Here is an 18,019-nt window from a genome sequence, read left to right on the forward strand (position 1 = left end):
CTTTTTAGGAATCAGTAATGAGCAGAATGAAGACCAGTAAACAGAAGATCAGTCCACCTGAGACTGAGACGCTAATGGTAGGTGACCCAATCGATTTTGGAATAATAAATAGCCTGTTCTGGATAGATTTTATACACACACACACACACACACCAGCTAATGTGGTGTAGTGATTAAGGTCCTGCATTGGAATGGGGAGACCCAGCATCTAGTTCTCCCTTAGGCACAGAACCTGACTTTGAATCAGTTATTCCTCTTAGTCCTAGACTGGGAAGTCAAAAAACATCTATCTACTCACCTATACCAGGCCAGTGTGGTAGATTACAGCCCACCCATAACCTTCAGTGAAGAGGCCTTCATCCTGCGGCGGATTGATTCAGGATGATGATGATGATGATAAACTCACGCATACACACATACGAAAGAAGAAGAAACCCACCTCACAACACAAAAGCATACACCTCTCATGTACTAAAGAAAGAACAACCTCTCTCGGGTGTTCCGGGACCAGTTGGGATTCTTGACAGCTTTTGCTAGGAGTGTACTTTATCACCTCTTCCCTTATCCCATAATCTTACATACCCAGATCTTTAAAAAAAATGCAACACTAATTTTCTGCAGTGAAAAATCCAATTTGGGCTTGTTTTTTAACACTGAAAAGTGGGTTAAAATTATATAAATAATAATCTTTAGATTTAAGTTTAGTTTGCTTTTTCTGTACAGCAGAAAGCTAAATCAGTAAGAACAAAATGGGGAACTATTAATAAGAAGCAGAAATGTTTATTTTATAAAGGGAAGCATATATTCTATTGATAAATGCCAAATGCATTGTTGAGAGTAGATTCTCTTTCCCTTCTCTGCTGGCTTCCCTCAGCACTGTTGTTTCTGATCCCATTACTGGCTATATTTAAATTGGGAATCAGGATGTATACAGGGAATGTTATGGCTCATTTAAAAACATAGATGTTACTTTCAAATTCTTAGAAACTGTGTTAGTACACAAGCAGTGACAATGTTTTTGACATATTGGGAGGGAAATAGCATGGAGTAATTATAATTTTAATCCAATTTACCCTTTAAAAAATCTATTAAATGTCTAGAGAGAATAAAGACCTGCCAAAATATTTTATCTGCTGTCAGGTATTATGCTTCTATTGGGACATACTACTTGCAAAATAGTAAATGCAAAGTGCAGAAATAATCTGTATTACTGGAATAAATATGTACATATGACACACATAAAATATGAGTATTTAAATTATTTCAAGTCTGGAAAGAAGGTTTAAATATTGGCTTTTTTTCTATGAAAAAAAGAATCACAATATATCTGTATAAGTGTCATTATTTTGATTGATTTGAAGCAATTTTCAGCCTCCCCTAGGCCTGCTTAGATGGATTTTCTTGCAAAAATATTTCAGATAGACTAGCAAAGGCTGTCAGAAGCCTAAGAATCATTATATGAAATCTCTGTTGTTCGTTTTACATGTGAGCTAATTATATACATTTTTAAGCTAGCCAATAACTTACTGAACAGTTATATAGGCTATGTACAAATTAAAAACTTAAAATTGATTCTGGTAATGATAGCATTCTGGAAGAAATAAATAATTATAGAGATGAAGCAACAGAAACTGGCATAATTAGAGATGGAAGAATATTTCCCCATTCATAAACCTTTTGGGGGGAAATGTTTGGAAGGAATCTTTTACCAATTAAGACTGGTTAATTATTAGGGCTTGGCAGCACTTCAAATTAAATTTTCAAGAAGTGCTTCAGTGCACCTGGCTGTCTTCGGGCAGCTACATCTTTTATCTCAGCAGCTCTGGTCTATGGAAGACAGCATGGCTGCTTTAAGGTGTTGCAGAGAGGTGCTATGTTTGCTCTCACCTAGGTACTCCAAAGCATTTTTTTCTGGTATTAAATCCAAAACTCTGCATTTACTGATCATCATGATGAATTTGAGGAAGGAGTGTTCTCCTTATTGTTTGGATCATTCTTCCAAATTAAGTAATTAGAAGGTTTTGATTTGGGTGCAACATTCTTCCCATTTGCTTCTAACACTCTGATTTAGACTTCTAATGAAAAATCTAAGACTAGATGGTCCAGCTCCATACTAAACCTGATTTTCAATGTTGTTTTTCAGGAATCCCATCAAAATGTCAATTTTATGCATCATCCATATGGTATTTAGTATCTGCTATATTTATGCAGCAACTAAAAATAATTATGCCATTATGCTACCTATTTTTATTGATTTTATCACTTAATTTTCCTCATTTTTTATATTTTAATTGTTTTTCTTCAGGATAAATTTATGGACCAAGAAAGGAGTATGGCATCTCCTAGCTATACCTTGGTTCCTAATCAAAAATATCGACGTAGTTATCGTCACTCCAGCAAATTTAGCAACACCCTGCAAACAGATTCTGCATCTCTCTCCACACTTGGAAATTTCAAAGACCTACCTTTAGAAATATTTCAAATGGTTTTAGGATATCTTTCAGGTGAGTCAGTTCTACCCCACGTGCAAAATATGGCAACCGCATTGCTGCTATAGAATTAGAATGTAAATTCAGGGTGGAATTCTAGGTCCCTGAAAGGACAATCAAGAAGCCATAATATGCTATGAACCTCCCTCCCTTTGGTTGGAGAAGCCTCTGTGAAAGCCCTTTTGATTGGAAGCATAGCTGTTCCACAATCACTGATCTGATAAAGATCAGTGTGAAAAAGTTACATCCCAGGGACATTGTCAGTGGCTGACCAGGGGACACTTTAGAGAACCACTATATTCAAAGTTCCTGAGAGCATTCTTAGACTTGGAGTTGATGTATTTATTTTCAGTCCCATTGGAACCAGTGGGAGAAGGAAGACAAACAAAAATTAGTGGAAGAAAGGCTGCGCCACATATTCTCTGCTCTGGCTGCCCTGAGCAACATTGCCTCTCTTGCCACATGCTCCACTCAGGATTATTCCTTCCAAATAAATTGCATTAAATGTTTTAAAACATGTTTTTTTAAAAAAGCAGGCAGCCTTCCTGGAGGATTGCAGGACAGGCAAAATTAAAGACTATTTCAGTACTGACACTGATGGCCTGTGTTTTTCAGCAGTCATAGAGTAAAAGGCTAAGATCACCCCAAGCACCTACTGCAGTTACTGACTGTAAATACATTTGTACACATTCATTGTCTTTCTGTTTATTCTCGTCTTAGTCAGCTCAGTTGCTTGTTTGCTATTTGCTTCTGTCTTAGGAAGTTCAACAGCTAAATTCACACCAAGCAGAGAACTGCTAAACTCTCTTAAATCTAAATGAATATGTGAGAGGAAAATAAGTAGGGTTGTGCAGCTGTCTGGATTCAGTCTCCAGAAGCTGTATCAGAGCAGGTGGGAGCATGAACATACCACCCTTTCAATCAGAAGTGCTGCCCAGCCTTAAAAATAAGCTTTTGACCATGTGTTGACATGGAGAAAATACTTAAGCTGTAATATGCTAGGAGAGAGACAGCAATCCCTTGTATCTGAATTAACTCCAAAGCCACCAACTGACTCAGTTTAGGACCCTTGCATGCATCCCAGCACAATTTTCACTTCCCAGGCCTTCAAAAATAGCTTCATGCCAGTTCAGATTTGTTCCTACCACAGCCAATCTTAGATTGCTGAATTCTAGTAGTACTACTACTTGAAAACTCTCTTCAGAGCTGTTCTGACTCTGTAATTAGCCAGAGCTACATTGGCTCAGCTGTCCATCAAAGAAGACAGTATGGGATCAGAGGGACATGGAGTGTGAAAATGCATATGTGGTAATTGTAGTTTTCTTAACCAATTTCTCTAGTGTTTTCTTAGAGCAATGGTTCCCAAGCTGATAATAGAGGAAACTGTTGAAAATGAACAAACATGAGATGTAGATGGCTGTAGACAATGCCACTGCAAAGTTTAGATGCATATGAAGATTAGGCTTGGAAGAGGCTGTTTGCCTGGTTAATTTAACTGTTTTGTAATGGTAAATAGCCTTCCTGTTCTCTCTCTCCGTTTCTCTCTTGTCTATCCTTCCCCCTTCACAGCTACCTCTTCTCATTACTGTATCTCACCTGCATTCAGTACCCCTTCTTTTTCACTGCAACTGCCATTTTCCCTTTTCTTGTTTTCATCTTGGTTTTTTCTTCCTTTTTGCGTTACCCAGAATTACACAAAAATAATAAAATGTGACATCATGATGCAAGCTCAGTCCTTTTGTATTTTTATTGCAACATCCTACACAAGTACCTAAGGGATGGAGATTATGTTGTGATACATGTTTTGTCACTTGCTCTTAGACTCCTATGGAAGGGAGGGGAATGCATGCGTGCATGTTCTTGTACGTTTCTGTGTTTGAGAATAACTTGTGTATGAGAGAGAATGGTTGGTATATGTAGATGGAGATCAACTGCATTTGTAAATGAGACACCTTATTTTACAGGCAATTAATTTGACTATATTAATTTAATTTTTTATATTGGCCCTGTCCTGTTTTTATGAGTATGGCTTCTGGTGGGTATAAATACACACACATACAGTACACAAATGTGTCCATGCAAGTATTTACTGGTTTGGTAATTCTAGTTTGACAAGAGAGGGTCATCTTAAATTCCATTACTTTATTTGAACAAATATTATTTTTTAAAATTGTCAAAATATTGTGAGATCATTAAATCTTGCTTGAAATCTCATGGGAATATCAAAAATTTGAAAGATTTGGTTATCATATAAGATTCAGCTATTTTTATTTAATTTTTGGGTCCTACATATAGTATGTCATGTGAAGAGGTCATACATACACAACTATGTATATGACCACATGCCATTCTTGGCTTAAGAGTAGTCCCAAACATTTTTGATGAATTAAAGAGGAACCACTGTGTGTATAAAGCCTAACAACTTCCTTTTCTTTTCTTTTTCTCCTTTATTCAGTGAAGGATATCAGCATGATGAGCATGGTATCAAAGACTATCAGCAACCGTCTTATTAATTACATCTCAACTCCTTGTGGGAATAGAAGATTTTTGCCACAGGATTTTCATAACCATGAGCTATCTGGCTGTAGAAAAGGATCCTCCATTCTAGAACACTACAGATCCTTAGGTGATCAATGCCCCTCCCCCTTTTCAGATATTCCAAAACATTAAACAGCTCCACCAGATAGAAAAAACATTAAGGTAAAAAAATCTCAGTTAACTGAAAGGAGCCCCGCTTCAAATTGCATCCTTTTAATTAAAAGAAAACAAGAATATTGCAGGATAGGAAAAATGTTTCACTATAGTAAATTAATGTGCACCTCAAATCAGGATCTAGAGTAATATACGGAACAAAAATTAACTTGGGCATAAATACAATAAACCATTTGTTGGAAATTATAACAGAAAGGGAACTGTAACTTCCCCAAACTGCTCTGGGATTTTTTTTTTCTGTTTTTGTATTATGAACTGATATTTTACAGGTATCAGAGTCTGTGAAAATATCACTGACAGTGTAGGTGAAAGAACAAGATCCCTAACCATGCCTCCCCATCTTTTTGTTTTCTGCTGCAATACCCTTGTTGCTTTTCCTTCTCTGAGATTTCAAATGCATATTTATCTTTTCAAATATATGTCTGAAATCTGGTGTAGTGCAAGCAGAACAGGAAAGGGGAGCCACAATAGTTAAAATGAGCAGGAGAATTAACTTCTCCCCTGCAACACTCCTATTTTAAATTTGGGGGTGGGGGTGTTGCATGTAATGGGAACAGAAATCTGAAAAATGTATTGCTTTACAAAATTCATGGAACCTCTGCCAAAATAATCTTTCCACGCCATTATTATGATCATGTCATCATCTTTCTCTAGCTGTTTTCAGCATTTTTGCCAGACTTCAACACTTCAGCTCCCAGTTACTGCTGCTTCTTTTTTTTTCTTCTGTTCCATGCAACTTATTCTCTTTGTCACTGATTTTCTGCAACCCTCCTCCTGCTTCTCTTTTAATTTATTTGCAGTAGTCTTTTCACTCAGAGCCTTTCCACAATACCAAACTTTGACAGAATCCAGCCTTCACTGTAGCAATGTAATATCTTGTTGGCATAATGATTTATAGTCTTGATTTTCAACACTATCCTATATGTTTTTCAGTGGACTAACAAAATATGTTATCTACATGGAGGGTGAGTTAATATTGTCAGGATGCTGATCAGTTAATGAATAACCAATGGCATATCTGTTCCATCCTCCCACCTAAAGTATTCACTTACCTTGTTTAAATGCAACAGACCATGGAAATTGCCTATGACAAACAAGGCTAGGTTGATTTTACATACATGCTTACTTTCCCCTTTTATACACCATAGAATTGTGTTGGCTGAAAAAGGAAGGGTTAGGTCTTTGATAGTACAGTATGGAAAGCAGAAGTATAGCAGCTGTGTAAATTATAGTCTAGGAATGAAAAAATACCATGTGGGCCATGGACAAAGGTAAAATTGGATCGCTAGACCATTCAAGTAAATAAATAACTAATGTCCTTATAAATCTGCATATGATACACTTGTTAGTTACATGCTAAGCTTGAATTTTTTACATTGATTGATTGGTTGTAGCTTATTTTACAGTGTGAAGTCAGGTTGTTTGGTTAGTGTATGGTTCAATGTATTGTGGAATCTCCTAAAATGGGTTAATTTAATAACTGAGAAGTGTGCTTGTGAACACAACTACTGTCCAATCCATACTAGTTATCAGTTTGATTCTGAAAGGAATTAAACACTTTAATTTCAACTCTATAGCATAAGCACAGGATAGTAGATATAGATAATGGGGAAAGGAGCAGTAGTGAAGTCTTTTCATTATCAGCATTTGGCATTTAATACAGATAGACACAAGTAATAAAGAACTCCACAACTAATCCAGAAGGATTAATATTAGTCCCAAAGGGCCCCATGTTTGTTTAGGGCTAAACTAACTTCTGCCAGTTAGCTGTATCATGTGCACATGGTACATGAGCAGGGCTACCATAATCTCAGCCATAAAAATCAAAACAATCCTCTCTGCCATTTAGTGGTTTTTCAGAGCTTTGCAATCCAGATATGGTAGCTGTACGGGGACCAAATTTCCCCATAGCAGATATATACTAGTACCATTTGATAATTCTGCAGCACAGAATATGGCAGCCCTAACTATGGTAATCCTAAGTATAAATACCGTTTATGCATATTTCCCGCTATTCTCTTCTTACACTTTTGCACTTCATTAAACTGATCTAGGAGCAAATCACCATAAGAGTTATCAAGCAGAGGCAGACAGAATCCAATGAGATCAAAAGATCATGGAAAATTAGCATTTCTAAAGCAGTGCTAAAGGGCATGTGATTTTCTTTAGCCTTGTTGGAATAGCAACATGAACTCAGTGAATACTACAGCTTAGATCTTCCTGTTCTAAAAATAATGATCCATTACCATACATTAATTCTCAGCTTCTGGTTTGAGTAAAAAAAAAAAAAAATGTTTCTGCTGTTTTTTCCCCTCATAGCCTAATTTGCCCTTTCTCTCCCTGTGCTTTAAACATACTTCCAATATCTAGAAAGTTTTATATATCCAAATTTTGGAAAGAAAAAAAAAACTGTAAGTCTCCACAGGCTTTTTTACTCTCATACACACAGACACAAATTCTAAATCTTGGAATACCAGAAATGCATCTATTTTAACACCTTCCTTATGTGCTGTTTAAACAATTTGAAATAATCTTTTCTTTGCAATGGTTGGAAAACTGTTAAAAAAAGTCTCTTTCCTTGAGAGAAAAAGATACAAGGTTTGATTTCTTATTTTCAAGCCTGAGTTTCCCTTTAACTTGAATATCCAAGGGTGTCAGCAGAGGAGTCAAAAAGTCAAATGGCAGCTACAACCATGAGATCACAACACACATAAAAAAGGGATGGGGCTCAGATCACATGGTTGTGGCTGCCATCTTGACTTTTTTTACCCCTTCTTTGTAGACACCTCTGTAGCTATCGCTATAAGAGTGACAACATATTGTTTTCAAGGATCTGGATGTTCTTCATGTAGCCTTTTAAAACAACACCCATTTCCAAGATAGTTTGCTATTCAGGTTTCAATAGAAGAAGCCAAAATTGGAAGAAGCATCAGAGATTTCAGTTCCAAAGGATGATCCATAAAACTATTTATATGGACTGATTTGGTTCTGTTCCCTAGGAAGGACACAGTCATTGGAACATTTGAAGAATCTAGAACCTTGTCAGCATGAACCAAACAGAATAGAAAAGGGATACTTTGATTTTTCCTTACTTCTCCATTTAGAGTTTTGGAGCTGACATATACTCCTCTTGATGGGGAGGGGTTACATGAAAGAATGCTGGATTAGGTTAAATGGAATATGGATTGGATTAAATGGATCCACATCTTGTCTCATCGTTAGAGTTCCAATGTTGAAGCAATATTAGCCTTGGCAGTATCTTGGAGTAATCTGGGAGAGATTTTCCAACGTCAGATTTCCTTCTCTGAGCTTTACTTCTCTCTTCAACCTTCAAAAGGAAAATCTGAAAAATACATAATCTCAGAAACCACAGCATTGCAGCTTAACTGACTGCTTAAATCCATGCATTCATTTGAAATAAATGGTAATAAATTGAATTACAATTTCTAATGAAAATAGTAGATGTTCATTTAGTACCTATAAGATGCTATGTACAAAAATAGATATGTGGCATTATTTTTGCTCAGAGCTAAAACTCTGAGAGCTTAACTCACTGGTTTTTCAACCGTTTGACTCAATTACTCCTTTTCTCGGTCTCGAATAATGATATTACCCCCACCAAAAAAAAAAAAAAAAAAAGACAGACTCTGTTGTTTTACACAAGCATCTTGGCGGCAGCAATCCCAAACTGGATCCTTGACTCACAGACAAACAACTACAAATTGCTCCAATATCCCTAGGATATGCCCAAATTACCTCCAGTTTAAGAACCATTGGCTTAAACTCTAAGAAAGAGAAGTACTCATGATCATAAAACAATAGAGATGGAAGGAGCCATTTACGCTGTTGAATCTAAGCTCCCTGGTCATTGCAGAAAACCAAATTAAAGCATACATGAAAGATGGCTGTCTAGTCTGCTCGAACATATCCAGTGAAGCACTGGAAAAGAAACATGCTTGGTGGCAGTGAAGAAGCATGTCAGCTTAAACTAGGAAAGGATACACTGGAGAAGAAAATCTTGTGGGATTTGAAGGATTTCTTCCTTCTGGCAATCCTATCTAGCTGCCCATAAGCACTGTGAATATGTAGCTTAATCATAGCCCATTAAAAATAGAGCTACAAAATTTGGCCTGCAAAAGTCTAGACATCCACTAGGTGGCAAAAAGAGAGAGTTTTCTGTTTTTGCTGTCATCTAGTGGTTGTCAATATTTTTGCAGCCCAAACCTGAGAGCCCTAATTAAAACAAATGGCCTCCTGACCCTTAAGTCAACGTTGACCTACAGATTTTGAAAAGCATCTTCACAAAAACGTTTTTCAAATATCTCTATATGATTTTTCTTTCTAGGCTTGTTGTTAAAAAGGTGCACTTTACTGCTCCCTACAAAAGAGAGACTGAAGTACATACACAAAATACTTTCAGAAGTAAGCATAGTTGTTTTCCAAGAAACATTGGATCTGTTAATTTCTATATCCCATTGAAATAACATAAGTAAAATGAAGGGTGCTTTCTTTTATGTTTATAGATTTCCTGTTTCAAATTCAGTGGCTGCTCAGATCCTTTGCACTGTTTGGGACTACAATGTTATGGAGTATTTTTACAGGTAAAAGCAATTGAGAGCCTTGTAATGCTTTAAAAATAAATGTATTTATTATGGCATACGCTTTTGTGCATTAGAGTCCATTATTGCATACTGTATAGGCTTTATTCTACATCTATATACTGTAAAGTTTCATCCCTTTCAAAGTTGAGTAAAGACACCCTCCCAAATGTGTTTTGCAGATCTTAGTATTTGGAGGATTTTCTCTATATCGCAGGTCAAATCATCTTCTATACTTTGTCACTGGCCACTATCATTAATTTCACAGTACAAAAAGGGCAAATAAAACAGCCGTGTCAGAATACATATATGCTCAGCTAAGACTTCAAACTCTGAAACGTTGTTTATATTTCTATTGGCTTATTCTGTATGTTTTCAGACCTTAACAGCCGGTTGGGATGAATTTGAATGTCATCGGGTTTACAATTTTCTCTGTGAGTTCAGCAATTTACCTCGGAGAATACAGACAATTGTCAGCAGCAAGCCTGGTAAATAATCCATGTTTGCGAGCATGTTATAAATTTGGACTTTTGTGTCTTGTGACACCCTAAAGAACTGTGAAAGCAATGGTGACTACTGACTTTAAACTTGTGGGAGTGCCACCCAAATAAATTTATTTTTCACACAATTTACAGTGTTCAAACATTAGAATACTCTAAATGCAGACTGATACCTCAATGTTATTAATTTGTCTTAGGAAGTGCCCGAAAACTGGAATTGAGGATAAGGACATTTTGCCGCAGTGTACTTTTAAACCATTGGATCCATCGGAGTGATTCAGCATTTTGGTTGACCCGTATTTTGAAGCCATGGCCAATGGTAAATCAAGCTCGGCTACTATATATAATATTTGGGCCTGCATCTACGCTGGATGGTAAGCTATTTTAATTAATAAGGCATAGACAGAAGTATTCAGATAGGGGCCTGAAAACAGGAAAAGAAGTGTCATATCAAGCAGGCAGAAAATCAATTGCAATCCTGCTAATAATTTTCCAGCAAGACAGCAGTTATTTTTTTGCTATCTGGAACCTAGAATTGCCTTTCTCTCCACCTCAAGAAATAGGTAGGGGATAGGGTTAACTGGTGGCTCAAGACAAATTCCCTTTCACTAACTCTTATGCTTAATATTGTTCAGGGCATGTTGTCTGGCAGAAAATGATTCAAGGTCCAACAGATGAAACTAGTTTGAAAGGGCTGGCAGATGCTATTAAACTATTATATGACACAGAAGCAAAGGAGTGGACAGCAGATGATGTCATCAGTCTGGTGGATGAGCTTGCAGGTATGTTTGCACACCTGAATCCAAGATACCATCAAATACAGTTAGTCCTCATTTAGCGACCACAGTTGAGATCGGCAGCTCTGTTGTTAAGTGAAGTGATCGCTAAGTGGGAACTCAGGTGACCACAACTGTACTTTCCTTTTCCCCACTTCCCCGCCCTTTGGAATGCTCACTCTGGTGCTGGGATAATTAGCATGAAGGGAATTAGATGTTTGTATTTACATTTATTTATTTATTTTTCAAATTTATATATGCCACCCATCTCACTATACAAGTGACTCTAGGCGGTGTTACAGATAAGAAACTATAACATCCTAGAAAAAATATATGTTAAAAACTACAAAAGGTTAAAATTAAGCTAAAAAGTTAAAACTGTGAGAGGAAGGGATTACAAGAGAGTAAGCAGGCACACAATGGGAAATACAAATCAAAAGCAATGCGCTGGCGTTGGCAGCTGCGAGTGCGCTATACAAGCAGCCTGGTGTATTCCCTGTTATGTGCCTCCTTACACTCTTGTAATCCCTTCCTCTCCGATCTCTCTGCTCTGCAAAGGGGGGGAAAATTAAAACAACAGGTCAGGCACACAACAATGCATATTGACTGTAATGGCAATCACATGACTGAGGGACACTGCGAAGGTTGTAAATGCAGGCATTGATCATAAAGTTATTTTTTCAGCACCGTCCTAGCTTTGAATGATTGCGGAATGAGGCAGTCACTAAGCAAGGACTACTGGTAGTCCCAAAAGAAGAGCAATTGGACAAATATTTAATTAAAAATTGGTTCTTGCTGCGCTTTTCTGCTGATACAGCAGGATTGTTTCACTGAATTTGGTGTTTCAGAGAATACTGTACTGGCTTAATGTTCCTAGCGGTTTGGCAATGATTCAGTATGTTGTGACTGCAAACTGGAAAACTTATTCCAGAGGAGCACTTAGGTTAACTAATTATTGCAAAAATAACAAAGAAACTTACTCATTTAAGGACCCAATAGCATAATCTTACATTTGTTTCCTTTTTTTTAATATATATAATTTTTATTCAAGATTTTTAGACAAATAAAACATAAGGAAGTACAGAAAGTGAAATTAAAAAAGAAGGAAAAATAAAGAAAAAGTGCAGAAAATAAAAAAGAAAGAGAAAGATATTTAAAGAGACGACTTCCAATCTTCTTTACACCAGTTACAAAGTTAATATCATCCTACATATGTTTCCTGTATTGCCTCACCTGAGTATAAACCATTGTGAATTCCATGGGATTAACCTTTGAATGTTATAGGATTGCACTATTAAACTGAAAACTATCAACTGATGATCAACTGCATCAAAGCTAAATATATTGTAAGGAAAAATGCTCATTGCATCGTCCATTCAGAAGCACGCAAACTAAATCTTACAGTAGTCTTATCACCTAACCTTTTAAAAAATGCAAAGTACATATGTTATTTGGATGTTATTTTATTGTTTGTCTTGTGGACTAGATCAATTGGTGTTGTATTCTGCCTATCTTTTGAATAAGATTTTCAAAAGTAAGAAAATAAAAGTTAAAAGTAAAGCACGTATGTGTGCATACTATACGTGTTCTGGGGTGTGCATGTGTGTGTTTGTGTATGTATAAAATCTTTTTCTATTTTTTATAGTAGTCCCTCAGGAATGGCTTCTTGAAAACAGCGCTCGACTTCTTATTTTGTGCGGAAACAATATCTGCTTCACGTTTATGGCTAGTAAAGCTGTGAATGGCCGAGCTATGGAACTGGCAAGGCTGGTGGTGTTCCTGGCTTTGGTGAATAGTAATTAACAGATAGTTTCCCCTCCTCATATAGTACCTTCTTCTTCCCTATGTTATGACTTATGAATGGGACACACGCACATGCACACGCACACACCCCCATGACACAAAATAGGTGTCTGCATTTAATACAGTATATCTGGTACAGTGCTGTGAAAGAGTAACTGCTGTGAATGGGAAGGATCAGGATGAGGATGACAGTATTTAGGAAGGAGCAATTATCCATGCGATTTAATTGAAAATCTCCCATCTTCAAGGGGAAAAAAAACCTTCCAAAACTATCATTTGGGATGGAGAGAAAGCTGTCATTGTCAACAAAGAAAACTTAGTTCCACAGCCAATAGGTCTTTTGAGTGAAATAAACTTTAATCAGGATGGGGAATAGGGGTTAACACACTTCTCATGTGCTCTAAGGTGCTTGTTTGGTTTCCCTCCCCCTGGTGTTTTTTAGACATGAATGAACCCTTAAATGTGTTAAGCACAATGACATATTTGATGTCTTGTCTAATTTGGCCCTTAGATACCAGTTTTTCTGTAGCAGTTTCAGGCAATTCGCCAAAATTAACTAACTACAGTAACATTTTAAAAGAAACAAATTAATATATGTCTGAAAATACCGCAGACTAATTACCTTGCCTTAGAGTGTTTCTATGGCAGCATCAAATACAGTTCTTTTATTGCTGCTTGCATAATGTCACTTTATATGCGAACAGGGAAAGCATTTTCATTAAACTTCCATTACAGCAGTCCTTGAAGGAATAGAACATTAGGGGTTTTTCCACACTTATCTACCTTCTTAGCCTGATAACTAGTGGGCAGGCAGGCAGGAACAGCATATCTAACTTGAGGTATCAGATGTGTCAAAATGTTCTAGTTTCCCGCATAATATTTATCAGAGCACTTTGTATTAATAATTGTATCATAAATTGATACAGATTACATGAGCATCTTCCTGCTTTTTCTGTCAGGTGATGAGTTATGTGGGAGGACTGCAGGAATCATGTACCTTTAATTACTGTACAGGAAAAGAGAAATGTTTTAAGCTAAGCTGTCAATGTGTATACTAAGTAGAACGAATGTTCTGTAGCATCTGAGAACACTTCTCTGTGAGGGCTTTGCACCAATTCAAAATCAGCTCTGAACTTGCCTGATCTCATGATATTTGCTGGTTTGGGGAGCTGAGCTGATTTATTTCAGACTCTGGGATGGGCCAATTTATTTGAAAGCTGGCACATGCTAATGTGACTCAGAAAAGCTTCTGGAAATATTTTCCCTTTGGCAGGAACTCTTGGCTTACTTTACTTTCCTACCCCTGGGCTGAAGGCAACAATTTTTCTACACACACACACACACACACACACAGAGCCTGTCTTTAGGCACAGTTACAGTGGTGATGAGTGCACTGTTGGAATTGTGAAAGACCAGGTTAGGGACAGATCATCTTGGAGAAAATCTATCTATGTGGTTGCTAAGAGTTGACACTGGCTTGATGGCACAATATCAATCAATAGGCACTGTTTGCCACATATCTCCCCCAGTCCAGCCAAGACTGACCTGGGTAATTTTGATCATTTTCAGATGTATTTGGACAGGAGGACACTACAGTGTAAGACAGTACATTTATATGTCTGTTAGTCTAAAGTTCTCAGAAAACACCAGCCAATCAGCACTTGCCATTTCAGACCAATAGCCAAACACAAAGAACTGTCAGCCAATCAGCCAGTAACTGTGCCTTGTCCCATCCCCTTAAGTCTGTATTGAGACTCGCATCCCTTCTCCACTTCATCAGAGACAGAGATAATAAATTGTTTTGTTAGCTTGCATCCTGTTTTTCTTTAGAAGCTCAAGGTGGCATACATGGGACTTTTCCCATTTTTCCTCATAACAACTCCACTAAGAGGTCATTCTCTGCTCTCCATGGTGGCAAATATTTAGTGCCTTCCAAACTCTTAATGCTGCCATTCCAAAAAGTCTGGCCTTTTCCTAACCATGCTACCACACTGCTATAAAGAAATCCCAAGATGTGGGAGGAGTTATTCCCTCCAATGGATGCATAGACATTTTAAGCACCATACAGCAATACTGTATGTTGCTGTTTGTGACACTGCATTTGCTGCCTTGATATATCATATCCTCATACACAGATAAAATGCCATTGGCTTAAAATTACATGGAAATTGTTTGTGCTTGCAAGTCTCCAGTTATGATAGTATTTGATGGGGGGGGAGGAGAATCATGCCCAACTGTCTGTACTGTGCCTCTATTTGGAAGATCTTACAGACAGAACCAAGATGAATTGCAAAGAATGCTTACAGAGCAAGAATGTTCCACTTTATCTAGTTTAAGCTAAGTTGTGCAAAGTTGAGAAAGAAACGTCAAATCATCAGGAAGCAAGCAAATAACAATTTAAATAAATAATTATTTATATATTTGTGTGTCTTTCAACCCAAAATTTACATGGAATTATTTTGGACTGAAAAGCACAAGGATAGGAGCAAAGAACTATTGTTCTACCATCAAGGAAATTTTGTTTTATTGATGTCTCTATTCTACCAGGTGTGCGAGAAGGATCTCTATTGCATGGACTGGGCTGTAAAAATGATGCAGAAAGTCTGCAAGGTTTTCAGTACCCCAAGTGAAAGGAACAACTTTTTGCAGAGTGTGGAGAATGCCTTTGCACATATTATCATGGATGCACTGCAGTCAGTGATATCAGGTAAGAAATCAAATTATACCTCTACTGTAATCTCACCCACTACCTTAATCCTGAGTATCTGAATCTTCCAGTCATGGGTGCTTCTTCTTTGTCCAAGTTCACCAACAGTGAGATAGCTTCTCTCACCAAAAGAGATGTTGAAATAGTTTAACTGAATGTATCAAGTCTCAGCTTGTTTCAACAAAATGGTTTCCCTTTGAAAAATAGTTTAGAATTTTCTTGTGTATGTTCCAGATTAGTACTTCCAATAGTTTAAGTTTAAACCTATACTCTGTTCTGTTAAATTTTTTATTGCAGCTGGCATGAGGGAAGAATTTGATTTCTTTCTCACACAGCTATAATATTTTATTTATTTATTTATTTAGAGATTTATATCCTGGTCCTTAAGTATTTACATACCAAGAAACAACTATATTTATGCAACAATAAATAGTTATATTTCATTTTTAGACAGAATTGAATAGATGTTATGGGTAAAGAGGTTAGGATTGAAACCACACTGAATGAGGAGTACAGTAAAAGTTTAATCCTTTCCCCATGTTTTATGGTCCTGTCAAAAATCAGCCCTTTGGATACTATATGCCATAAGAAAGAGGCTGCTGTCAGTGCTAGTGGCCCAGCTCACCACTTCTCCCATTTTCAGTTGAAATTTAATCCTATATTCACATAACTTGGCTCTTAGTACAGTTACTAAAACTGTTACTAGCATTTTGTGCCTTTGATTTGTGAAGTTGCCTTCTAAGACAGATTTTCTTTCTTATATTTTCTTTTTAAAATAAATACATTACTGTATACAGATTTTTGCATATCCAGAATCCCAGTGAGAATATGACATTGGAACTGGATTCCTGGAAAGTTCAATCAGCATTTCTTAAAAAACTGACTTTATTTCAGATTAATTCTAATGAACATTCATATAGTTGAAGCACAATATAAATGTACACATTTCTAAATGTCATACAAGAAAATTCAGAAATGAAAAATAATATGCCTACTTACAAATTACTATGAGCACATGAAGGACCTCCTGGGCTATTGCCTTGTTAAACAAAACTTCGTGTTTACAAAAAATACAACCCATGTAGTCTACGAAATAGAATCAGATCATAACTAATTAAAAAAAAAAAACACTTCCCAAGAGGAGTAAGCATGGTCCACGTTTAATAACAAGTCAATAATACATAAGGTAAAGGTTCTCTTGAGTCAAGCTCGACTCCTGGTGATTTAGGAAGATATGTTGGTGAAATAAAATATTATCCATTGGCTTGAGATTTTATAAGTTACACAACATCTATATTTCAAATAAAAATGGGTTTTGTTCAACCTGTTGTTTATTTTGCTTAGGAGAGCATGATGAAGAAGACAGCAGCTTTTTAAACCTGTTTCACCTGGTTAATGCACAAGCAAATTTTCATAAAGAAATCCTTTATTTGACCATGAGCTGCAACATGTAATTTTTTTCTGGCTCTTGAGAATTTGGAGAAAATAGCCTATGAATAAAATAAATTACCTTTGCCCATTATCTTTTTTTTACCTTCATATGTGGCTGTGAGCATCCTGGTCTGCCTTCTAAATTCACATTTCATTGGGCTTGATCATTTATATTATAGCATCAGGATTTATTTATTATTATTTTTGCATCTGCTGAAGTTAGTGGTTTAATACACACACACCACAGAGGCCCACATATATGCAGAGGCTGGGACACAATATAGAATCCAACTTTGATGAAAGTAGCAATTATCTGTGTGCTGGTAAACTAGAATAATGCAAACCATTAAAATAGCCAGATAAATAATGCAAAATGAGCTGTTGCAATGGCAGACCATGAATAAGACTCAGGTCCCCTTGCAAAAATCTTTTAAAAACCTAACAAGAGATACTCTCTAAAAAAGATTGTAATGGATTCATGCAAGATTAGTGGGTATCTAGCTTACAACTAACTGCATTTACCATGCCTCTACAAAACTGCTGAAAAAAAATCAGTGTTGCAAAATTGTGAAATAAAGAAATAGAGTAATTTCAGGACAACCTAACCCTTCCTCCCTATCCATTTAAGCATGTCACGTGAACAGGGTCAATGTGTTAAAATGGACAAGTAGTGCAAAGTTGCAATGGATGTCTTTAAATCCAGAGAATCTCACGATGAGCCGCATGATTTGAGGGAATGGACTATAACACAGTATTATTAGAGCATGCTTTACATCTAGAACTCTGAAATCCCATCCCTGGAATCTGAAAAGTTTCCCATCTGAAAAACGGGAAAATTGATATAGATAGATGAAGTGGGATACTGTTGTTATTCAGCATAAGGTAACTTCTCCCTTCTTGACTCACATAGGATTATTAGAGTACAAAGATTAACATAGGCAAGGACAATCTAAGCTATGTGCACATTCCAAAAAGACACAAGAGAGCTAGATAAACTGCACTC

General features: G+C 36.7%; 1 protein-coding gene across 1 annotated transcript; it reads left to right on the forward strand.

Annotated features, from left to right (window-relative positions):
- The first annotated feature begins 17 nt into the window (after nucleotides 1–17).
- FBXO47 (F-box protein 47) lies at nucleotides 18–17,039 on the forward strand. Its single transcript, XM_088143268.1, is given in 11 exon segments — nucleotides 18–77; nucleotides 2,306–2,504; nucleotides 4,945–5,115; nucleotides 9,547–9,623; nucleotides 9,725–9,802; nucleotides 10,179–10,309; nucleotides 10,495–10,673; nucleotides 10,935–11,081; nucleotides 12,721–12,863; nucleotides 15,426–15,585; nucleotides 16,930–17,039. Coding segments are annotated over 11 exon segments (1,455 nt in total).
- The last annotated feature ends 980 nt before the right edge of the window (nucleotides 17,040–18,019 follow it).

The sequence above is a fragment of the Python bivittatus genome, unplaced genomic scaffold, assembly GCF_059951505.1.
Source record: "Python bivittatus isolate LINGU-HERP-01145 unplaced genomic scaffold, Pbiv_v1 ctg000410_np1212, whole genome shotgun sequence".
In the NCBI taxonomy this organism is placed as follows: Eukaryota; Metazoa; Chordata; class Lepidosauria; order Squamata; family Pythonidae; genus Python; species Python bivittatus.